The following is a 22,388-nucleotide window of genomic DNA, read 5'->3' as shown; positions in this document are numbered from 1 at the left end:
GGGAGTATCAAATGGAAGAATGCCAAAGTGTTTTTTCAGACCTGTGTTTCTATCTGTGCTGCAGACAGCTGGCTCATCCATCTCCTTACTCTCCTTCAGCCACGTCCATGGTGTGTCTGCCAAATCAGAGCATTCACACTCAAAGCTGGAGCCTCCAGAGAAAGTACCGCCCTGCCTCGCCTCTGCGGGCTTCAACGGGAAAGGGATGGTCGAAAGTGCCGCCCGCTCGAGGTCAGAGCGATCAGTAGCTGCTTGATGTATTTCTGAAACAGTAATGAACCAAATTTCACCTCTTAAAGCAAGGTCATGAAGACCATACACTCAAAGGAGGTATAAATAAATTAGTGTGTGATTAATTTCATCATATTTGTGATATACAGCATAAGAGTATGAAAAAGACATAACCAGGGCTTTAACCCTGTTCCTTTAGAATCTGCACAGAAAAACTTACTCTGATAAAAATTTATTTTAAATATGGTGAAAAGTGAAGTTAAGCTTCCTGCAACAAGATGATCATGTTGTTCGTACAAATTAACCAGGAGGAAGTTTTTATAATGATCCTGGAAAGATTTGAGGAGAAATCTGCCAGGTTGCAAGTTAAAGTATCCACCCTGCGCTGTGTCAGGGTGACCTTGGGAGCTGCAGGTAGAGCTGAGCTCTCCCTGGAGCAACCAAACATCTTCCTGTAAGAGCCTTGGTCTGACTTTTTTTCAGTTCCATAGTCAATTTTTCTTGCTTGTAGCCAAACCTGATCATTAATATTTCATCTGGCATGCAATGCAGTTGTTTCTGGAATGTCTTTTTTTTCCTGATAAACTGTGTATAAGGGTGGGGGGAGGGGTGTGGGGGGGGAAGTTATTTGTGGGTCTTGTTTGTGGGTGAAATGCATTTACGAGGATGAAACCTAAAAAAATATTAACGGAGGTGAAGCTGACCACAAAAGCAAATGTTTGATAACATAAGCAAACATCTGAGGCCTGCTGGGAATACCGACCTGCACAAACACACTTTTAGCCTGACTTCAGCCTTATCCAGTAAATCATGTTGGTCCTGCTGAATGTCATCCTCCATTGGCAGAAATCAAGAATTTGCTTTTGTTCTCTATTTGAACTGCCAAAAGAACTGGGCTTTCTGCAGATACCCACCCAGTAATGAGCCGGGTAGAATCCCTGGTGCAGAATACTAGCTGGAAATAAGAGATGACTCACTCGGAAGGGTGAGGATGCACAGCATCTGCCACCAAAAAATGGTGATTCACCAACATTTCAAAGCATTTTTCCTTTGGTCAGGGTTTGTTCTAGCTTAGTCTCATGAGACCTTCAAAACAAATTAGACTCTCTGAAACCTGGAAGAGAAAAGAGTTTACTCTGAAACTGTCAATGAGAGGGTTGCGGAGGATGGAATTATGGAAGAATGAGATGTAATGAGGTAGTTGTACAGGGCAGAGGAAATGCCTAACGTGCTCTTCCAGCCTGTGTGCTCTTGAGGGATCTCTCTTGAGGAGAACACACTGGCAATGATGTGTGAAGAGCAAAAACCCTAACCAAGAGTCTGGTTTTGACAAAGATTATCTTGACAGAGGAGTAGTTGCCCATAATTGTCTGTAGAATGGTGGGAATTGCCCCCAAATGTCAGAGTGCAGAAACTTTTGGAGGTCTTTTCAGAGCTGAAAACCCTGCAAATGGGTAATTGATTGGTGGCCATGCAGGGGAAGGTATGGTCGCAGTTGATGTTTGTAGGGATCTCTTTTTGCTGTGTTCTAGAAATAACGGGAAGCAAACCCCTCTAGTTCCAGGTCTGTTCCACCCCGCTGACTTTTCTTCCTCAGCTCAGTGCAGGTGCTGCCGGACAGACAAGGACCAGGGACGTAACTGCTCACTAGTGGTGACTGATTTTTTGCAGATTAATCCTGTTTGGTTACTTTTTATACATGACACACAGACTGTGTTATGTTGTTGTGAACACTCTATAGGACTGTCAGTTACGGAAGCAGACAATTACGTACAATTTTTTTCACAAGTCATTCCCTCCAGACCGATCTTTGTTTTACAAATCCAAGGAAATTTGGCGGATGACTCGCCCTGCCCTGTGGCTGTCACAGGGCATTCCATCTTGGTTATGGACAGTTGTATTTTGCTGTTGAAGCCTATTTTAACATAAATCAATGTGTTTTCCTGAGTGCTTGTCTCAGTTGATTGTCCTACAATCAAGAATGTAATCTTAAATTTATGTGGTCAATGCCAGTCTATTTAGCATTGAATTTTTGGTTTCCTGTAAATGTAATTGCCTCTGTGTGGCCAGTTTGAATTACTGAAGCTACTTGCTTGTGGTGCTTTATAACTTGTTACCCTTTTAACTGCCTTACTTTTGTAACACGGATATTAAAATATAAGGTGTAAAGTTTTCACTCTAGTACTGAGATGGCAGCACAGAATCAAAAGGATTGTTGAAAATATTTCTGTTCTTTAGTGCATGTCTAGATCTCAGTGAAACTCTAACAAGTGATGATAGTTATGCAATTGTACTGGCAGTAGCAATTAGAGATTTACAAGTGCTTGTAAATGCTGCTATTTATAGGATGGGCACTTTATTTAACAAAATGCTAATCTTTCTCTGCAGTGGGAGAAAATGTCAGCGTGGAATATTTCATCGTTGTGATGGGACTGGACTATAATGTCTGAAACAACAGTACTTTGTCCTTTTTTTCCAAAAAAACCCTAGAGGCTTCAAATAGGCTTGCACATGGGGAATGGAGAAAGAATATTTTAAATTGGAATATTCGTATTAAAGATCTATGGGGCTTTGCAGGTCATAAGATACCTGGCTGGTGAGACTGGGAATATGTATTTTTAGTTCTCAACCTGTTAACTTTGATTATTGAGAAGCAAAACAAATGCCTGGTTCCACTGAACTTCTCGCTGTGAAACTGGGAAAAGGTAATTTAAATGCATTTGATTACCTGTTCTTACTTTGTGAATAAATTTGTCCAGGGATATTTCTAAAAATTAAGAGGCAGTATGACAGTATTTTCGTTAATCTTCCTCTTTAAGAGACCCTGTATGTCCTCTTAAATACAACTGGTGGATCCCATTTCAGTGAGTGATGGTACTAATAATATGAATTAGGCTTACATAGAAAAAGCCTTTTTTTTTTTTATTTTTTTATTTTACTGAATTAGTTGCATGATCTACTTAGTTACAAAAGTTTCGGAAAAGATTTGTTTTCCTTTGTGTTATTTTGATTGTGCTATAGTAAGTCTTATGTCCTTGACAGTATTCACACACATGGTTAAAGTATTCTTCTCTTCATACATGCCCAGTAAGTGATTGGATTAAATAAGAATTAACAGAGCAGATCCTATCAGCGACTCTCCAAGTGTTGTAGGAAGCAGCAGAAGGGTGATTGCTTAGGATAACCGCCATGAACTGCTGTAGACTGATGCCAATATATGGTCAGTGAGGAGAGGAAGAAAAAAAAAAAAGAAAGAAAAAGACTTTTTTTTAAAGACTGAAACACTTAAGACAGTGGGGAGGCCTTTTGTAAAATTAATGAGAGAAATCTCATTTTGTGGATATGGGCATGGCATTGTTTTGAGTAGCTTCTGTGGCTTGCTGTAGCAGTGAAAGCCTGCAGGACAGAGGAGTGTGTAGGCACTGGCAAAGCTGTGTTTTCAGAAGCTGCTAATATATGTAGTTACACAAATCGCTTCCTGTATTTACACATTAAGGGTGTAATATTTTTTATGCTGGTTGGAGATTTGGTGGTAAAGTTTCCTCTAAAGAAGGAAAACCTTGTGTTTATTTGGTAGTTTTCTGTTGGAGTTTTCTTAGTATAAACAGACATGGATATTCACTGTTCGAGCCATGCTTTCTGATTGTTTTCAAGTTTATAAGATGGATTTTTGGGTTTGGGGTGGGTTTTTTGTTTGGTTGGTTTTGTTTCCCTTTTTTATAGCAGAAAGATTTTTTTCTGAAGAATTTTTATACTTTCCATCCTTACAGAAGACAGATGGACATGTTTATCTGCTGTGAGGTTCAGGAACAGATTATAGATTATTTTGCTTGTGTCATTTAAAACATTCTTATTTATGAGCAAGGAAGTTGACAATAATCACGTGATTCATGGTAGAAAAATTATCTGCAGGCTGCTGCTCCTGTTGTCCTAATAGGCTTAAAGGAATTACCACTGATGTAAATAATAGTTCTGTGTGCTGCTGGTGGGCAAGGCAGGGCAGGCAGACGCTAAATAGAAAGGGTGTGTTTTGGGTAAAGCCCTTCCCATATGATTTTTGCAAAAATAACGCTGTGGAGTGAATAATCCCTTCTGATTTCTAATGAGCAATGTTAATAATCTTTGTGAGGATAGATTGTTTAATTAAAATCAAAACAACACCTCAAGACATTAAGACTTTCAGACTTGGTTTGTGCCTGGAGCCGTGTTTGTGTGTGCATCTCTGTAACACCCTGTGGTGGTTCAGCTTGGCCCAGGAAAAATCACAGTTGCAGTTGTTTTGAAGCTGAGCGAGAAGAGCAGCGGGGGAAGAGCCTGGCCCTTCGTGCGCCGTTCTTCTCATGGAAAGCAGGAAGAATTGCAAAAGATGCTTCAGTGCCGTTTATAATGTTGTCCATGAGGAATGCACCCCAGAACAGCCGAGGGGAGCGTGTCCGAAGCTTAGGGAGCACGAAGGAAAATAGTGCCCAGAAGAGGTGACAACGTGGCCTGGGTCTTTGCTGAACAGAGTGGGGACGCGTGGGGGCCGGAGCGGCAGCGCAGCCGGCGCGGCGACCACGGCAGCTCAAGGCTGGTCAGGGAAGGGATTAATGAACTGTAGCTGGCTGTGAGGGACTTACAACTGTAATAGTACAAGTACAGTAGTAATACTAAATATTCATAGCATCTCAAATTCTCATGCAATTTAGTTTCCAGGTGATTTTTTTAAATTGCCCAGAACTTTGTACGCTGCCAACTTGACCAGATAGTATTTTATGAGAAGCACGTTTAAACCAAGCTCTGTATTTCCAAACCAAAACACAATGTCCAGGGTATGTCATAATACGATTCCTTTTTGTCGGGCATACAGCTTTTTGAAGTTCCAGGAGCTTTATAACTTTCAAAATTGGGTGATTGTTATTTTTCCCCAAATATTTTGTTCTCCTTTTTTGAGTACTTGTCTGTTTTGGGCCACATACCTGTTGTAGGGTATCTGAGCAATGAGAATGTAAAACCTGAACACTGACTTCGCTAGATCATGGAGGAAAAAAATGGGATCCTGTAAGGCTGAAGTGTAATAAAATGAAGGAGCAAATATCATCAGAATGGGTAAGTGGTGGCTTAGGAATGCTGGCTGGAGAAACGGGTTGTACGCTGTTAGCCAGGATTATGCCTCACGTTGTATACTCACTGCCTTGCGTTCCGTTGAGGATCAGGTTTTATTCCATTTAAGAAGCTCTGTGTCCCCTTCTTCTTTTCCAAAGAAAAAGCAGTACAGAATGATGGGAGCAAACATATTCTCAAGTACTGCAAGACAGATGCTGTTTTTACAGCTTAATTTTTTGCTTTGTGGTATTTCCTGTTAGCATCGCCCTTATTTCAGCAAGTGTAACTATTTTACTTTTAGTGCATAACTGCCTTTCACAAAACCTTTGCATCCTTGGAATGTGAGAGCATTTTAATCGGATTTTGATGGTGTTTCTTAGAATAAGGAGTGGGAGAGGGAGGAAGATTTCATTAAGATCTGTGAGATTGTGGAAGGGACAGATTGATTCTGATAAGCTGATTTGGGTTAGTGACTATTTTGGACAGGAGAGGTCATGGACTCAGAGGGGACTAGCATAGCGTGTAAGTAGTTGAGACAGAATTTCAAATGGATTGAAAGATGAAAGGGAGTGAGCAAGGTGAACAGAGTTCATTACCCCGCCTGAGAGAGGAAGGCATAAACACAAGGGACAAAAATAAATCTCTGCAATTTATGGTGCCAGTGTGGTGTTAGTCTATTCAAGGGACGCTGAAGGTGAAATAACCATTTTTTTCAGACTGCAGGCTCAGGAAAGCAATATTCTGTTTAGTTGTTGGGTTTTTTTTTAAATATTCATATGCAAGGGGCTCCATATTCCACAGAATCTAGAAATGGGCATATTTGTAGGGTAAATACACACCAAACTACATCAGGCAAGAGGAATCCAAAGACTGCCCCTTCAAAGGCTGCCCAAAAGTAGACAAGAGGATGGCAACACAAAACTGAGCTGCTAAGTGAAAGACTATGAAATACAGTATGAATTTCCTAAAAATTAAAAGTATGAAAGCTTTTAAAGGAAAAAAAAAAATGCATCTAACCTTACATAGCCACCCACATCTGCTACAAAGTTTAAATGTACTTTTTGTTAGGAAAAATTCAGGTTACTTCTTGTTGCTGAAATTCTAATTACTGCTGGTTTTCCCTCGTCTCTGCAGTAAGAATATAATTAAAGCCAAAGCTAACCTCCTGCCTTTGTTGGTGAGATATTGGAAAAGCTCCTTTGTCATGGTAAAAGTTATATTTTATTTGAAAATCAGCCGTTTCAAGGTCAGCTTCACAGGTAGCGCTTTGCATACTGTTGTAACAGAACGGAGATTTACAATAAAGTAAATTACAGTAATTGAGATTACAGTAATACAGAGCTCTGTGTTTAACCAGTGATTGACAGCACTTGGATCTGCAGGCAGCGCTCACTGAAATGCGGTTTTAACTGTGTTCAAATTTGGTCTGTCTGTTGTCCAGACCAAGTTATTTACCCTTCACCTTTCAGGCTTTAGGTGATAATCTCTTGTTGGTTCTTTAATAACTGTCTGAAAAATAAGCATTCTGCTTTATACAGTTAAATCAGGTGGCTTTACACTTCAAGCTGAGAGCCAGCTTTTTTTCCTTAAAATGCTCAGGATTTTTGTCTCATGGGGTATTACCTGTGTAGGTCTGGGTGTGTGCCATGCTTGAGTCTGAACGCTCTTTGTTTATTTGCAGGAGAGGCCTGATCAGTGTTGCTGAAGTGATCGCTTCCCACTGCTCTTAATGTGATCTTGGCGACCGAGACCTTGTTTTCACTATGAGAAGTGAATCGGGTCGTATGGATTGTTTGCAGCAGAAAATGCAGATTATGGTAAGTGGTAGCAAAGCTTCTGGAGATTTGTAGAATATGTATATAATTCCGTTGTTTAATTTAGGCCTTAGCTAATAGAAAACAAATAACACTTTCAGTCACACCAGTCTTGATGTTTGTTAGTTTGAAAGTACATACTCAGTGCATCTGGCCAGCTATTTGTATGGTAAAAAGGAGCTGGTGTTTGTATGTCAACATTGAGATGTCAGCTTCAAAAAAGAAATTAATCTCTTTAAGTGTCTCAACCCTTGAAACTTACTTGACTAATGGGAACTCAGTGCTGTGCAGATGCTCTTGTAGGTTTTGTGGTGTGCTCTTTGGTTGTTAGGCCTAATCAATGAATAATGGTGTTTCTTGGTGTTTTTTTAGAGGAGGAACAATGGTATGTCTTTCATTATGTGATACACTCTGTAAACAGCATATCTGAAAGGCACCTTAATCTGAGTTTAGCTACTGTATGAATTTAAATTAGAATGATGTTATTTGATGTATTTGATGTTCATGCTGACTCTACATCAACACTTGCTTTTTTTTTTTTTCCAGATTCTTTTTCCTTGTTGGATTTTTTCAATTTTGTTGAATGTGTAACTACAACTATGGCAACAAGAGTAGAAATAAATTCTACTTTGGCGTCTTTGACGACAGTACCTGACTTAAATGAAATCAGAAATGAGGATAAATCACAGCGTGTGTATGTAAGTGTGCTTTCAGATGCAAGTAACAAGACAAAGGAGGCTTCAGCATCGCTAAGTCTTGAAGAGAAGAACAAGTTTGGGAGTACTCTGAGATCTGCAACAATGCCGTCGCTAGGATCAAGGCCAAGACTGTTCCCAAAGCCTTTTTCTAAAGAGAAATCTTCAGATACTTTTGCAAATGTAAAACCACCTACTCCGGCTTTCAGATCAAGCAGTCTCATTAGAAAGGCCACTGAAGAAACATCATCTGTTAAGGTATTAAGTGGAAGTGTTCCTCCGTTAGTAGATCAGAAAGTAATTGAAAATGACAGTAAGTCTGGCAGCGAAGTAGTCACAAACATGACTTTCTACACTGGTCCCAGTGCGAATACTGTCATTCTTTTTGAGACAGCAGGCACAGAGCAATCAAAGGTAAGCCTGGCCCAAGAAAAAAGGGCTGCCGATGACCGCAGGGTGTTCAGTACTATGCAAACAAAAGAGCTTCAGTGCAGTGCGAAGCTGGAGAAACCATCTCAGCCGTCTGAGACGTTCAGGAGTCCTGAAGGGTCTCTTCATAGGCAGATATCGCTTTCCTCCAGCTTCAGACCAGTCTCTTGGAACTCCCTCAAAACTGGTGAAAAAAAGGATGCTTATGAAGTTCATCCAAGGGAGAAAAACAACGATGATGCAAATAATATCAACAGTAAAGTTGACTTCTCTACTGATGTGCAACAAAGGCCGAAACATAGACCAGTATCTGCTATTTTTCTGGAATCATTACGAGATCAAACGCATCGCACCGTGGAAGCTTCTGAGGAAAAATCTCCTACAGAGAAATCCTGGGTGAGAAAACCAAGGCCTCTATCCATGGACCTGACAGCTAAGTTTGAACATAAAGATATTTCTTCTTCCAAGAAGACTTGTTCGTCTCATGAAAGCAAGGAGAACGTATCGATAATTTCTTTAACTGATGTGGGCTGTCACAATCAGTCTGAAACGGGGCCAAAACCTGAAGAAACTGAATTTAATAAAGGCAGTTCTTCAAAAACGAACTTGAAGTGCAGTAGTCAGGACATTGGCGTCCTAAATAGTGGAAAATACCTATGGGAAACAAAGCTTAAATCTAAAAGTGAACAAATTGAGACAAAGCCAGAAATAACAATTAACTTGCACAGTTCTGAAAGAAGCCATGAAACCACTAGTGAAAGCAGAACTAGTAAGGGGGAGAAAAGACTGGATGGAAAGGAGACATGTATGTTTCTAGGCTCTGAAAGCCCCACTGCTTCCTCAGAAAAAGAGGTTAATATTGTAAGAGGTAGTGTTAAAAAACACATTAGTTTGTTTACTTTGGAAAATCCCAGTACCTCGGTGGATACAGAGCTGCTCCCATCAACTGCTGAGAAAGAAAACAGATGTGTGAACATCCAACAGAGAATCAAAGAACTGACAGCAGAAAACACCGATGTTAAGCCAGGAAATCTACGCAGGTCACTTCAGTCACGACCACTTTCTGCAGACTTAACCAAGATGTAGGTTGCAGAGAAATTGTATTTAATCCTCTTAACTTCATCTTGTTCAGTAAAAATTGCTCTCTCAGTACAGTAAAATAACTGATGATTTTGGTTCCACTAAATGTATTTATTCTGTGTACTATTATTCTTGAGCCCCTTTCCCACCTTTTCATATGCCAAAAAAAGAATATTTAATGACATATACCCTGACAACAGCTTTAAAAAAGAAAAAAAAAAAAGCTGTCAATATTGTGGCCTTTGCATGTTACTGTAACTGTATATCTATTATTAAAATTTCATGCATTTTGAAATCTTGAGGGGAGCATTGTAGGCTGCAAGCTTATATATTGGTGAGAAAGCAAAAGAATGGTTACCATGTCTTTGACAGTGGTGTAGAGTGTCAGGTTTTCAGCCAGACAGGAATCTTATTTCGCTGTCATATTAAAGCCTAAAGTTCTGTGATGTTTATTCTGCCTAAGCTGTGGCGATGAGCAGTGTTGTTAGAGTAATGTGAGATCTGCTAATTTTTACATACCAAACCAGGAAAAAAAAACCCTCTTGTCCAGTAAAAAGAGATTTAGTCCAAGATAAAATGTATTCTCTCGGTACAAAGTTGGGTAATTGATTATTCAAAATCATAACAATTTGTGACACGAATGAGGAAGCTCTTTGTGCACTTCGCAGTACGGTGTGAGGCCGCACTGCCGGGCTGGTGCTGGTCTGGATAATTCATGTTCTGTGTGTGATGACAAAGCGATAAGGAAAGAAGAATAACGTTTTTTGGAAGTGTAAAGGAAGCGTGCTTTGCGAATGAACGCAGCAGATGTTTGGCAAACAGAACCTGCTTTGTGAACAGTGGAATAGGAGATTTTTTCAGCAAACCTTGGTCTTTTAAGATTGTGATGAAAATAAGGAAAAGAAATTTGACTGAGGCATGAGAGTATTGGTATCTCTTTCACTGCTTCATTAGGTATCTCTAAATCTTATACCATACAATAAAGCTGCATAACTAACCATTTTTTGGGAAACAACAATCCTTTGGTCTAGATACAATTAAACCACCAAATACAGTTACTTACTATGAAATAGTGATGTTTTGCCTTTAAGAAATATAATTTATTGGATGATTTCTACAAGTGTGCTTTGGTAGGAAGCATACCTGCTAACTAACTAGCTCGATTAGAAGAAGTAACAGAAGTCTTTTGTCTTAGGTTTTCAAGTCCCACATCAAGCAGTGAAGCAAAGCCTGAGAAACCTGCCGAAACTAGAAACGACTCCATCAATGAAATGCAAGAAAATCAAAAAGTAAGAAAATGGCATCAGCTGATGTGGTCTCCAGCTGGGTTTGCGTTCAGAAGGCAGAGAGCACTGTCCTGTGTCCTGTGTGCCTTTATCGACCGCTGGCCAGAAAATGGGTATTGAGAGTATTAAGAATGACCTAATCTAGAGGGTTTTCCTGTGTAAGTCTGTCTTTAGGGCACGCCGATAAACTGCGGGAGTATCGTGTCTGTTGAGTTTTTAGAAGTTAAATAAGCATGCTCTTAAATGCGTGCAGTGGTGCAGAGCGAAGAGTGTTTTATAGGCTATTTTAAAGGGACTTTTAACGCATGAAAACCAATAGTGAATCGACTGGCTGCTGTGGTTTTGTGCAGTGATTATCCTTTATTTTCTCTAAGCGTAGTATTAGTGTAGTACACTTCTACATCTAAGTCGCAACTCCTTGTTAAATACGTGCTGTATATGTCATGTGGATCTCCTATTGTAGAAGTATTGACATGAAAATATTATACAGCAGGTTCTGAGTTGCTGTAAAAGCTGTTAGGCTGGCTTTGATGCTATGCAACACTTTGGTGTTGCAAAACATAACTTATCTGCTGAGACTACATTGTCACCAATACTAAGAAGTTTTAAGGGTATTTCTTGTGAGTTCTCATGGCTGTGCTTTTCCTGTCTAGGTTTAAGAGAGGAATATATGGTAAGGAAACTAGTAGGTAGACACACAATTTCTGTGGTTCAATATCATTTTAAAGAAGATCAATTTGTTTTAAAAAGGAAATCTTTCATTAATGGAAGTGCTGTTTTCAGAGTCTGACAATAAAATAGGATTTAAAAAATTCCTTTGAATTCCTAGAAGAATATAGATCAGATTCAAAAATCTTTATTTATAAATGTTGTTAGTGTTAATTTTTTTACATTCTTCAGCTTTTTTTTAAAGAGAATTTAAAGTCAATTCCAAGCTTTACATTTTTTTAAAAGTAGAACTCTTGTAGGACTGGGGAGTATTCTTTAAATCTGTTTATTTGCATGCTGTGCTTTTTCAATTAATGTTATTAAACATAACAGCTTTCAAGATGCTAGCTGTATTTCCTGCAAGTAGGTAATAGTAAAAAATTGGCAATAAATATTAATTTCCATTTTCTTTTTACTTCAGCTCAGCCTTAACATTCTTCTTAGCTGAGCAGCTCCAGCTGTGATATTTACTCAGATCTTCATGTTCCTTGCAGTTACTGACCATGTAACTAGTTAGTGAACAGCCAGATTTGAAAAGACAGTTTTGACAAAATATGGTATATTTGGTGGTGTCCCCCAGGAGTTTAGACTTGCTCTGAAGGTGCCTACATCCCTGTGGTGCTGCTCTATGCTTTGCTTTTGAACTTGAATTTCTGTAGGGCTTGCAACATAAATGCCCATAAGTGTTTCTGTGGTAGCTGGGGTTATGAACCTTTTACAGTTTTGTACTATTTTTGCACGTGTTGCTTTCTCTGGAGTGTGATGTGGACATAAATTCACTGCAGACTAAAATGTCTTATGAAATCTGAGCTCGGGAGCACACAGTCATGCGTATCTCCTGTATCAACACTTCATACATTTTTTCCTTTTTTGTATTAAAAATAAAAATCAAGTTATGAGATAATTCTGTTATAATCAAGATTCAGGAGCTGGAGCTGCACACTTGCTTAGCTTACCTTGGTCTCCATGGGTTTTGTGTTCAGAGGACGTGGATGTGTTTAACTTGTTCAGGCTGTGTTGCACAGAGTAGCGCAAGCAAGTTTTAAAATAAACTTTATTGCGCATCTTCTAAATAAACTATCTTAACTGTTGGATTTTCTTGTTTCAGAGTAAAGAGATCAAGCTTACACATGGCACAGACTTCACTGAAGCACATGCTGCTGGGAACCCTTGGAAACCCCGGCAGATTTTAAAAATGACAAATAAACCTGATCAGGTAGAGAGGAAAGAAAGCTTCCTTGGAGATGGTCAGCATTTCTCTCAGCAAAGTGAAAATTCAGGCTCGTTCACAAGCAGCTTGGAAAAAAAATTAAAACCAACCACACTGATGGAAAAGACCTACATGAAAACTGTCCGAGCCACCATGTTTGACCATAATATTCAGAGACATAACATTGCTGCTGATCATCCGGGAACTGACTCTGCGCTGAAAACGAATAACGAGCGGGAGGCAAAGCGCGATGTGGTGACTTCGGGGCACAGCAGACGGTCGTGGATGGGAGAAGTGGAGGAAACCACTAGCATAAAGAGGGAGTATCATAAGTCATCTGATTCATCAAAACATATGGCAGATGCAGAAAAAAGTGGAAAACCAGCTTGTTCGGGTGAAGACAAGAAGATGACTCTGGGAATTCTCTTAGAAAAATCTTTGGTTGAGAAGAGCGAAAAAATCACTCCTAAAAATGCAGAAGACTCTCTAATTTACCAAAGAATAGAGCCAAGATATGAAATCTTTCAGACGTGTGGTGAAAGGGCTCTTAGTGAAGCCATTACAATGGCTCCTGAAAAAAAGGCCATGACACTCAGAACTAGAAAGTCATCTGTGAAAGAGAATAAAAATGATGAGGATGTCTTACGCACTGCTCAGTCAGCTAGGGCAAATAATAAAACTCTCTACCTGAAAGAAGATAACGTTTCAGAAGTGAGAGACACAAAAGTTTTTACAAGCAAGTCTGCGGTGAGAGAACCTAATGATTTTTTCTTCAGTGAATGCACACCTGAACAGAAAAAAGACTCTGATAGAACTGAAACTGATCCGATAGTAATAGCTGAGAAAATACCTTATTCTACAAACAAAAGTAAATGTTTGGGAGTGAATGAAAAAGTAGACAAACCACTTACTGAAATTAAAAATGATAAGAATGAAGTCTCTTCCGTGGATAAAACAGAGAGGTCTAACATGATGAAATACTCTTCTGAGAAGAGGAGTTTTAGACCAGCTGGGACAGACAGCTATGAATTGAGAACCAACGTTGATCGTGAAGTTATTTCAACAAGTGTAAATAAACATGGGCCCCAGTCTTCTTCAGTGCTTTCTGGTGGACAATTTTGTAAATCTTCCAGTAGCCACCATGCTGACATGAAAGTACTAACCATTAACAAAGAGGAATCTAGGGCCTTTGGTTTGAGGAAAAATCTAGACTTCAATTGCAAAGAACAAGACTTTAGCTTAGATAGTACAGCTCATGAAAACAGCGAAAAAATCAGAGTAATAGATCCAGAAGAAAAAGTCAGGAGAACCAGAAGTAGCGTTTCTGACTTGAAGATTTCGGAAAGGTGGAGGAGGAGGACCTTGCCTCGGGATTCTACCAAGACAGAAGAAGTTGTCACTCCTGAAAATAGCAAAAGGCTGAGTCGGACAGATTCACTGCAATTGGATGAAGGTTCAGTCAAAAAAAGAAGCAAAAAAAGCAAAGAAGGGATGGAAGGGAGTGAGGCAAACCAAACTGTTCTTGGCAGTCCTGATGATTACTTGAAAAGTCAGCGTTCTGCCTTTGAGCCACAGGCAACTTATTTTGCAGTGACTTATCAGATTCCTGGTAACAAAAAAGAGAAAAGCTTTGTTGATACTGCTGGTGCAAGTCAGACTAATACAATTTCTAGCTCAAGTGAGGGCGCAACAATTAATCTGGACCCTGTTTTTCCTGGAAGGTCCAAACCTTTATTGCAGCAACCAAATAAAAATTTGACAAGTGCAAGTTGTAGAGAAGACTCATGGGAAGTGCGAAATAACAAGGATTGGGTCAAAGAAGAAGACAAAGATGACACTTTTTCCAAAAACATTGCATTTGGTAATTTTCATGTATCTAGAAAAGGTAACCAGCAGTATCACGACAGAGGTCTGGATCATTCTACAGAAAAAATTATAGATGTTGATGCTTTCCTGTTAAAACAGGATCTGGAAAATACAGCTCAAACTGATCTCAAAAGTAGCAGAAGAAAAGCCTCCTCTTACCGTGAACCCGGATCCCCGCTGCATTTTGCACAGTTACATAAAGACAGTGAATTAGTACCCCAGAAAAGGAGTGAAAATAATTACGATTTATCTGAAAGGAAGGTTGAGGGTGGTTACAGATCCCAAATTCTTGATATTGATGCGATTATGGCAGACTATAAAGAAGAATCACTGAAGGCCAGTAATGTTCAAGACAGGCTCTCTGAAGATCACAGTTCCTTTCGGAGGGAGAAATCAAAGAACAAAAGAAATGTGTCAGATAAGACAACTTCTTACAGCTGGAAAGAGTGGAAGGGATCAGATCATTATTCTGTTAATAACAAACAAGGTGACTATGCAGAAGAGTACCACAGGCCAGAGAAATTAATTCTAAATGAAAAGAGCAAAGAGAAACTGGAATCATGTAGCCTTGAATTTGATAAGCAAAAGTCCAAAGATAGAAAGTTCAGCCCTCCTTACTGGGGAAATCCTAGCAGCTTCTTTTCAGATAAGTTTGTAAATTCACATAATTCACCTGTGGAGTTCACGAGGAAGAAAACTTTCATCATTGATGAGGATGAAGAAGTGAACTTAACTTCCAGGAATCCAAGTCCCAAATTTGTAATTGATAAGGTTCAGCCTATAAATGTAGTTGCTACAGGCCAAAGGTGGGAAGTTAATTTTGCTTCCAAGTTGTCCTTAAAGGCAGATGATAGCCTCTTACAGAAGAAGTTGGTCACAAAAGAGCAGTTCTTGGAGGTGTCTCCAGAAGGCGATCGGAGCAGAAATGTAGCAAGGAGCTCTATAACGAGGAACAAAGACAACGCAAATAAAACGACGCGCGAGAACGACTCTTCCAATGTGAAGATTAAAACTGATTGGAAGAGCTATGCGTCTGGGTTAGGAAGTGCACCCCCAGATTTAAGACGATCCTATTCAGAAAAGAGCCGCCAAGGAAAAGACAATCTACCCCTTATGCAAGAGGTAAGGGGAAGGAAGGATCTGCACCGATCCAGGCAGAGCTTCCCGTTGGAAAGTGTCGATAGTGGGTGGAAACACAAGATGTCATCTCAGTCGGAGTCATTCTTCCATGAGGATAAAAAGGTATTACCAAATGGTGTCCAAGTGTTTCCTGTACCTAAAATTGAAAGTGAGGAGCAGCTTTTATTATGCCTCTCTTCTGCTTTTCAGCACTAGCTGGGGCTGTGCAGCACGTGAGCAGATACATACTTTTCAATAGAGTTCATTTCCCTTTGGGTTGTATTTTCTGGAGGAATTTGTATTGTAGTAGATGACTAGATTTGTTTCATGTGTATAAATATTTATTGATGTTACCATGGAGAGCTTGAAAAAACTTTAAAACGTGCATATTTATTAATGCTATGAACTGAGGATGTTAAATTGCTAACTCAGCATTTTTATAATTATTTGAAAAGAAGTAGTTTGGGTTTAATTTATAAGTTGTCAACAGTGATCTTTTTGGAGTTCCTTTGGGTTTTTGTTTTGTTGTTTTTTTGGGTTTTTTTTTTTCCTCTGAAGGAAGCACTTTTTTTTTTTTAACTGGGTGAATGGCCCCCATTTGTATGTGGAAGTTCACTGCTGATACTGCTTTGGTGAAACACAAGTGATTCCCGGAACACGGGAATGCATTAATGCATCGCCAGTCAGAAGTTGATGGTTATAATGTTCTTCCATTTTTTGTTTTAAGATACAAACTTCCTCTGGTGTTTTGTTTTTTTTTTTTTTCCAAAAGGGCATTTTTTACGCATACGTATGTGTGTGTATATGTAACAACATACATAACTGTATTTTAACAGGCTTCTAGGAAAGAGTGGACCAAGCAGAGTTCAGACAAAACAGACGGAACAGAATTTCCACTGGTTTCTACTCAGAGAAGCCGCCACAGTTTTTATGAGGACAGAAGGGCAGATAACGGGACGGTATGTTATTTTGGAGGAGGTTCTTGGGCAGGGGCTGGGGGAGAGATAAGGGAGATGCACCAGGCTTACTCCATTCAGCTATTTTTGCAAGTAGCTGTGAAAGAAAGTCTGTGTCTTCCTAGCAGAAGGAGCAGATGCACTTGCTGTGGAGTTTAACTGGCAGAGAACGCTTCTCCCTGAGGTTCCACCACACTCATCTATGCCAAATCTTCAAACAAGAGCATTAACCATGCAGCTTGTTTACTTTTCTTTCTAAGCAAAGAATTTTCATCCTGAAAACTTAAGATGGGTCTAGATCGTTATGCTTTTTGTTTGTTTCTCGGCTTAGATAATGAAAACTGGTTAGATTCCAGAAAATCTTTTCTGGAGAATTGTGCAGACAAATAGAACCATGTCATAGCCTGAAAAATGATGGGTTTAATTTTCGTTCTGTAGGCAACACACAGAGAACTATTTATGTGAAGAATCACAGCTGACATTTTTGGTAGTCTGATTTGTCTCTAATATGCATATTTTTGGGGTAAACTCCCACTTAAAGTTTTTGGGTGATATTCTCTGAAGTTGCAGAAGGATGTTCTGACTTCAGCCCACAGATTAATTTTGTGTTGGGAAATAGTATCCTATGTCCAGATGTTGTTCTGAAATACAAAGCTAAGATCTGGGTCTTCTGAAGGTTACATAATAAATGAAATATCAACATTTTCTGTGGAAAATAAAGGGATTAAAACCCACATCAGCAGCATAGAACTCTACAAGTGTAAGAGAGACATTGCTGCTGCCGCTGAAATCCTTCCTTACTGGAAGAACTTGTTTTGAACCACTGCAAGTGCTGTGGGTTGTTTTGGTTTTAATTTGTTTTTTTAACCTTGTTCACTGGAATAATACTGTGGTCGCTTCAGAGTGCACTCTTCTATAACTTTACACATCCATATCTGCAGTTTTTGAAAATCTGGATGTCCCACAGCTTTTCAAAACTCTTCCACTTGTATGGAAAAGGGGTGACTGGAAGATGTTACCGTGCTGTCCCAAGGTCAAATCTCATCTGTCTGCTAGCACACTCGTGTGGTGACTGCATGTATTGCCCTCTGCAGAGACCCCGGTTTTGTCATTACCCATACTGTTACTTACAGCCCTTTAATAGAGAATAGACAAGAAGATAAAAAAGGAAAGGAACTGAGCTCTTTGTTCTCTTCTAGTGAAGAAAAAGAAACCACCCAAACTTGTATGGATTTCGTAAACAAGTTTCCTAATAGGAGTTTTGGAAGCAGGCTCATATTGTTCCAGTTCTAGTCATAAAACTTGACAGAAGGTATCCAAGGGCTGATATCCCCTCGTCTTTCCCGTGGTCTTCAGGCTGAATGTTCATCTTGGGGAGAGTTTGGGTTATTTACAGAATTGACAATTATAATTTAATCCCTAAAAGTTGTTATATGCCATCAGCTTACAGTGCAGATATGTAAAGGTGTCATTGACAGGGTAGAATATGTGGGGGAAAAGCGCTGTCAGAAATAGTGCTGGGATAATTGAACTATTCAGGTACTAAACTCTGATAAATATGACTGTTATTCTCCAACTTGGTCATTAAGGGTGAGGTTACTCAGAATCACCCTTTGACTTCATCAAGTACAGCCTGAGACAGGAAAGGAAGGCTGTCAGCCCCACTAAAAGAGAAAATTCCCCTGTCCAGCATCCTCTGGAATTCATTAGGATCCAAGTGCTTTACTCCTTTGTATTGCTTTGAAAAGCCTGATCGTGGTGTATTTGTTGTTCTGCAGTGCCATGGTAGCAGAAAGGGCAGTCTGGCCTTCACGCATATAAATCGTGAGCGAGCAGGTGCAGAGAAGCAATTTTTACATGCGTTCGGGAGGAGGCTCACCACACTTTCATGTTTTCCAAAGCCCCACGTAAATATCGCAGAAGATCATGTAAAACTGAACCATTTCTTCAGGCACCAAGGTTAATACCTTTGTTTTCATTCGGAGAAAAATCAAAGACTTTTGCTGTGCTGTCGCTGCTCTCATCGGTGCGTTTCAATACTTCCCTCTGGTGGAGAGCTGCGTTGTAGCTGGGTTTGAGTTCGAGGGCGGTGAGAGGTGGACAGAGATCCACAGAGGATCCCAGTTAAGTGACATAACTTCCTCTGAATTTGAATGTGGTCTGTGTTTTGCTTTGAACACCTTTTGAAAGAGAATTAGAAGGGAACAAAACTGCCGCTGTTTTGTTTGAACAGTTTCTAGAAAGTCTGTCTGTTTAGTTGGGAAATCACTCGCTTTTTCTTGTGGCATAGTGACAAGAAATATGCCACAGCACATATCACTGGTCACTCAAGACATTGTTATCTTTCTAACGAGACTGCAGAGCTCAGTGACAAGCTGCTACTTTTATTGTAGAATAAAAGACTCGCTTTCATTCACATTCACTACTAAAGTAGTGTAATGAGCTGTCCTGTAGTCTTTGATATTTGACAAACCAACTTCAACTAATATGCATTTGTTGCACTATCTCTCATCTGCCTATGATAATAAATAACTACTTGAATGAAATCTTCCAGTACAGCCGATTAATTAGATTTGTATGGACGAAAACAGTTCTAAATAGAAGCAAGGTGCAATAGTATAATTTTACTTCTGGAGAAGTGATTTCTTTGTGATTATATTCTAGGGAATCTACTTCCAATGAGGTTATTTTTCAAAACTTCATGTAGGACTTCTTTGAAATCAAACCATTGAAATATACAATTGGTGATATGGGATTGGTCGTTGAAATTTCAAAGGTTGATACTCTTGGCTTTAACACTCATCTAGATAGCATTTTTTGCTATTTTGAGTTTGTATTGTTTAAAAACAGAATAAGGCTTTTATAAAGGTTCCAACATTGTTGCTAGACTATCATCGTCTGTTTTTACTACGGCTGGTACTTTTCACTGTATGTCTTCAACAAAGAAAATCTTCAGTGCTGTATTACAAGGCTGGTAAAGCGGCACAGCATTCAAAGGAGTGGTGTTCCTGCTGGAAAGGAAAGGTGTTCTGCACTGACAGCAGTAGCTTCCTGACCTCACCACCTTTGGAGATTGTGGTGAATTAATGACTGTGAACATACCATACCACCAGCTGTTTATATGCTGGAGTTTGGGGAAGAATTGGGTTACAACATCTCTATGTAATTAAAAAAAATAAATCACGTGTTCTACAACCTGGAAAGATGGTTTCTCTCCCCATGGATTATAAAAATATTGCAGTTTGGAATTGCCCCCTTATTTCTTTGGGCTATTCCAGAATAGAGGGTAACGAAGTCTGCATTTTAATGTGATGGTCTTTAAGACTACGGATGTGTCATGGCTTAAAACTTTCAAACTGAGAAGATCTTTGAAGTCTGAAGGATTTCTTAAAGGATATTTTTCTCTGAGGTCAGTAGCATTATACGTTTCCTGTACCAGAGAACACGTTACAATCTGCAGAACTGTTTCTGCTCTTGTGTAGTCGGATGTTTCAGTGGTCTCGTGGCTGCCTTTTGCTGAGGTGTTCGCTTGCATGGCAGGGCTCAGGCCGTGTCCTTGGGGCAGGACTGGAGATGGACTTCTGCTCTCTGGGGTGTGTGAGTGACAAAGATACAGGTGAACAGCAAGGCAAATCCTTCTAATTTATGATTTCTGTGTGAATATTTTGGCCTTTCTATTTTTTAGAGGTTAGAATACATTTATGATTGTAAGCTTTGTTGTTAGTATTTTTTTAACAACTGTGTTATAAATATTACTGCTAATTGTAGCTTAGTACTTAAACATTCTATTCCAACATAAGATTTTTTCCTTTCCATTCTCACTCTGATACAGCCTGATTCTAGTAAAGAAGGGGGTAGTTTCAGACTGAAGGCCTTCACCTAGTAGAGGATTAAAGAAAAGGATAGAACTTACGTGAATAGATAATTCCCTGTTTGCTTTGCTAGAGCTAACAGTATTGAGAAGACAAAACTTCTCCCTGCCCATTTAAAAATATTTACTCCTTCATGAAGTCACATACTCTGTGTGTTGTGCTTTGGCCCTGCCCGGGTCACAATATAGGTATAAAAATAAAGTTGTTCTTAGGTTTGCTCTGGCCAGCTGTGATTTTAGCTCACAGAATTAGCCGCAAATCTCTCTGGACGAGGCGTAGGGGTCTTTTACCTTAGACTTCGAATGCAGTTTGAGGGACTGTGAGCCTCTGGTGTGACTACCTGTAAAACAAACCGCTCCCTGGTTCTGCAGCCTGTTGTAAGACTCGGGGTTATTAAAGCGCCCTGTGCTCCTGAGGAGGCACCGTAACTGCAACGTGCTACGGAAACCTCCTCAGTGTCAGAAGACGTTTTCAAGTACTGTCTGTCACAAATCGTAATGATTCCATCACAGCCGACAACAGATCTTTAATTCTCTGACGTTCAGTCACAAACCTCAATTCCTGATTGAGTCATCAGGACTTGATAAGTCTTTATGAATTAAAAACTGAGGAATGTGCAATGGGCTCATCTCCCAGATAGAAGCAGCTGCGCCTGCTGAAGGGACTGGGCCTTCATCTGGAAACAGAGCAGCTTAATGCAGCTAGGGTTTATAACCAAAACTGCTGCTTTGTGTAGTTAAAACAGAGCACTCTGGTACTAGAACTGGGGTAGGCATGAATTATTTTGAAGCCTCTGGTTATGTGCTTCATTTATTTTATATTAAACTTTGGGGTTTTTTGTCCTTTTGTGAGGAAAATCTGGTATCCATATAAAGATGCACGTATTTGATGTGTGGGTGGGAAAGGATTTGTTTAAGAAAATCATGAGCTGACTCTTAAAAATATTTTGGAAGTTAACTGCAAGGGGGAGAAGGTAAATATTTTCTAAACGTGTTCAGATGAATTTATAGTTTGACTTGTCACAGTTCACCAGTTGTTTCCAGTTGTGCCCACGACAGGTCTCTCTCCTGCCCACCACAAAGCAAGCCTTCTCATCTTCTGATTGTAGAAAGCCTCAAATATTGCAGCTTCACTCCTTTCCAGATGGAAGCAGATGCACTGAACAAGCCATCGTGTGCAAAATGTTCTGTTAGCCTAAGAACTGAGTCAACCTGGAAGGAAATCAAAAGAATTTGTCAGCTCTACAGGATCTTACAGGTGGCCATTAAAAAAGCAGGATGGGTGGGTATTTTTCTTCAACATCCAGACCCACAATTGCAGGCAAAGGAGGCTGTGGTGTCCTGGAAGCTGTTTTGTCACCTCTGTGTTGTGTCACCTCTCAGGTGAGGGCCTGAGGAGTGCCGGGTTGCGGGGGAAGGCAGTCGGGGTCCTCCGTGGATGGGTCCCTGACACTTGGCTTTCCTTTTCCCATCCAAACAAGGACAGAGGTCACAAAAGTAGGAAGAGATAGAAAGGTTATGATTCTCACTTTTGCTCTTCACAAAACACCTACCATCGTTTGATCATTTAGCTCTGCTTCCTATTTCTCAAAACAGCCCGGAGGAGGATGACCCAGCGTTGGTTAATAACTCGGTTTGCCCAGCTTTCTTCCTTTTTTGGTAGTATTCGTTTGCTGGGAACATTCCAGTGGTATATAAAAAGACACTTTGTTGTGTCTATTTCTTTTCATTCACAAAAGACATTTTTATATTAAAAGCAGGAGCTTTTCTTTCACGTGTGTTTTTTTTTTTTTTCTTGTACATTACCCAAAAATAAGGTCAGCTAGCAACCCCGACAACTGCGGTGGCATTAATAGCATTTCATAACCCAGCCTGCAAAACAGAGTGTTTAGAAGCTTCTCTTTCCTTCCAGATGAAGGGCTTTTTAGTGCGAAACCCAAAGTACTATTATTAATTCTAGACTAACACGTTAGGGATTACCGAGATGGGAGAAGTCTGAGCAGTTAGATCCTAAATAACAAGTGGTTAAGTCACATGG

The 22,388-nt window shown here is 39.8% G+C and overlaps 1 protein-coding gene across 4 annotated transcripts in view; it reads left to right on the top strand.

The window, feature by feature from the left end:
* Positions 1-22,388, top strand: part of KIAA1671 (KIAA1671 ortholog) — an 87,667-nt gene that overhangs the window by 15,452 nt on the left and 49,827 nt on the right. For 2 of the 4 annotated variants that reach the window (XR_012625682.1, XM_074844622.1), the window contains exons 1-4: positions 7,682-9,336; positions 10,530-10,623; positions 12,437-15,646; positions 16,360-16,482. Coding sequence is in view for 3 of the 4 variants with exons in the window: in XM_074844622.1 (XP_074700723.1) it covers positions 7,730-9,336; positions 10,530-10,623; positions 12,437-15,646; positions 16,360-16,482 (5,034 nt within the window). In the remaining variant the exon portion in view is untranslated. Of the gene's footprint in view, positions 1-6,997; positions 7,134-7,561; positions 9,337-10,529; positions 10,624-12,436; positions 15,647-16,359; positions 16,483-22,388 lie in introns of those variants that run through there. The other 2 variants (XM_074844624.1, XM_074844623.1) reach the window with 2 other exon arrangements.

The sequence above is a fragment of the Strix aluco genome, chromosome 18 (assembly GCF_031877795.1).
Source record: "Strix aluco isolate bStrAlu1 chromosome 18, bStrAlu1.hap1, whole genome shotgun sequence".
Lineage (NCBI taxonomy): Eukaryota > Metazoa > Chordata > Aves > Strigiformes > Strigidae > Strix > Strix aluco.
This window is presented reverse-complemented; position numbering and strand designations above follow the sequence as displayed.